Source organism: Pygoscelis adeliae, unplaced genomic scaffold, assembly GCF_000699105.1.
Source record: "Pygoscelis adeliae isolate BGI_AS28 unplaced genomic scaffold, ASM69910v1 Scaffold44, whole genome shotgun sequence".
Classification (NCBI taxonomy): domain Eukaryota; kingdom Metazoa; phylum Chordata; class Aves; order Sphenisciformes; family Spheniscidae; genus Pygoscelis; species Pygoscelis adeliae.
This window is the reverse complement of record NW_008824761.1, coordinates 3,925,451-3,926,240: the sequence shown is the minus strand read 5'-3', so window position 1 is coordinate 3,926,240 and position 790 is coordinate 3,925,451. Positions and strand designations below refer to the sequence as shown.

The 790-nt window shown below is 44.8% G+C and overlaps 1 protein-coding gene across 1 annotated transcript in view; it reads right to left on the bottom strand.

Annotated features, from left to right (window-relative positions):
* PCDH9 (protocadherin 9) overlaps positions 1-790 on the bottom strand; it is a 702,549-nt gene that overhangs the window by 699,591 nt on the left and 2,168 nt on the right. Inside the window, 1 exon segment of the mRNA XM_009323525.1 lies at positions 1-790. This exon segment is cut by the window's right edge and continues 34 nt beyond it. Within this exon segment, the coding sequence (XP_009321800.1) occupies positions 1-790 (790 nt within the window).

Below are 790 nucleotides of genomic sequence, written 5' to 3'. Positions count from 1 at the left end.
GTGGCACAACCACCAACAAAGGTGTTGTCCAACGGGAGTTCCTGAATCACGTGGTGCTTTTTCATTGAAACTGGAGTGTCAGGTTTGAGATGAAAAGCAGACTGTGGAGAGGCAGATTTGTAATGCTTGGCAAGATCAGGACTGTTAGGCTTAAAGGTTGTTGGTGGTGCTGTGCCCCAATCAAATCTTCCTATACTTTGCTCCTCCAGCTCTGCTGGAAGGCTTATTGTCCCGTTGATAGGTTCATGAACTGCATCATCAGGTTTGGACTCCTCAATGGTCACAAAGTTCAAAAGAGAGCTCTTTGGAGATTTCCTTTTCTTCCTTTTCTTTTTCTTGTTTTGCTTGTTCTCCTGATTTGGAGACATCCACTCAGCACCTTGCTTGCTCCTCTGGGCGGCTTTGAATCTGGACGCATGTCGGCAGCGAACGAGAACTGTGACAAATATCACCACTATGACAACCATGGCACCTGCCACAATAGCGATCATGATCGTGAGATAGTCCTCGTTTTGGTAGGGTTGGCTACTGTCCCCTATGTTCCGGTCCAAAGGTGTTTCCATAGTCCTGCGTATCAAGTCATAAATATAAGAGGCATTTCCAGCAGTATCATTTACATACAAAAATACAAGCACAAGAGTATGTAGGGATTTGGGATAACCCAAATCACTTATGTTGACAACTAAGCGATGCAGCCCCACGTCATTAGGAGTTGGCTTTTCTTCCAGAGTGATATTACCTGTCACTGGATCAATCCGAAACAAACCCTTGTTATTTCCGCTTACAATTG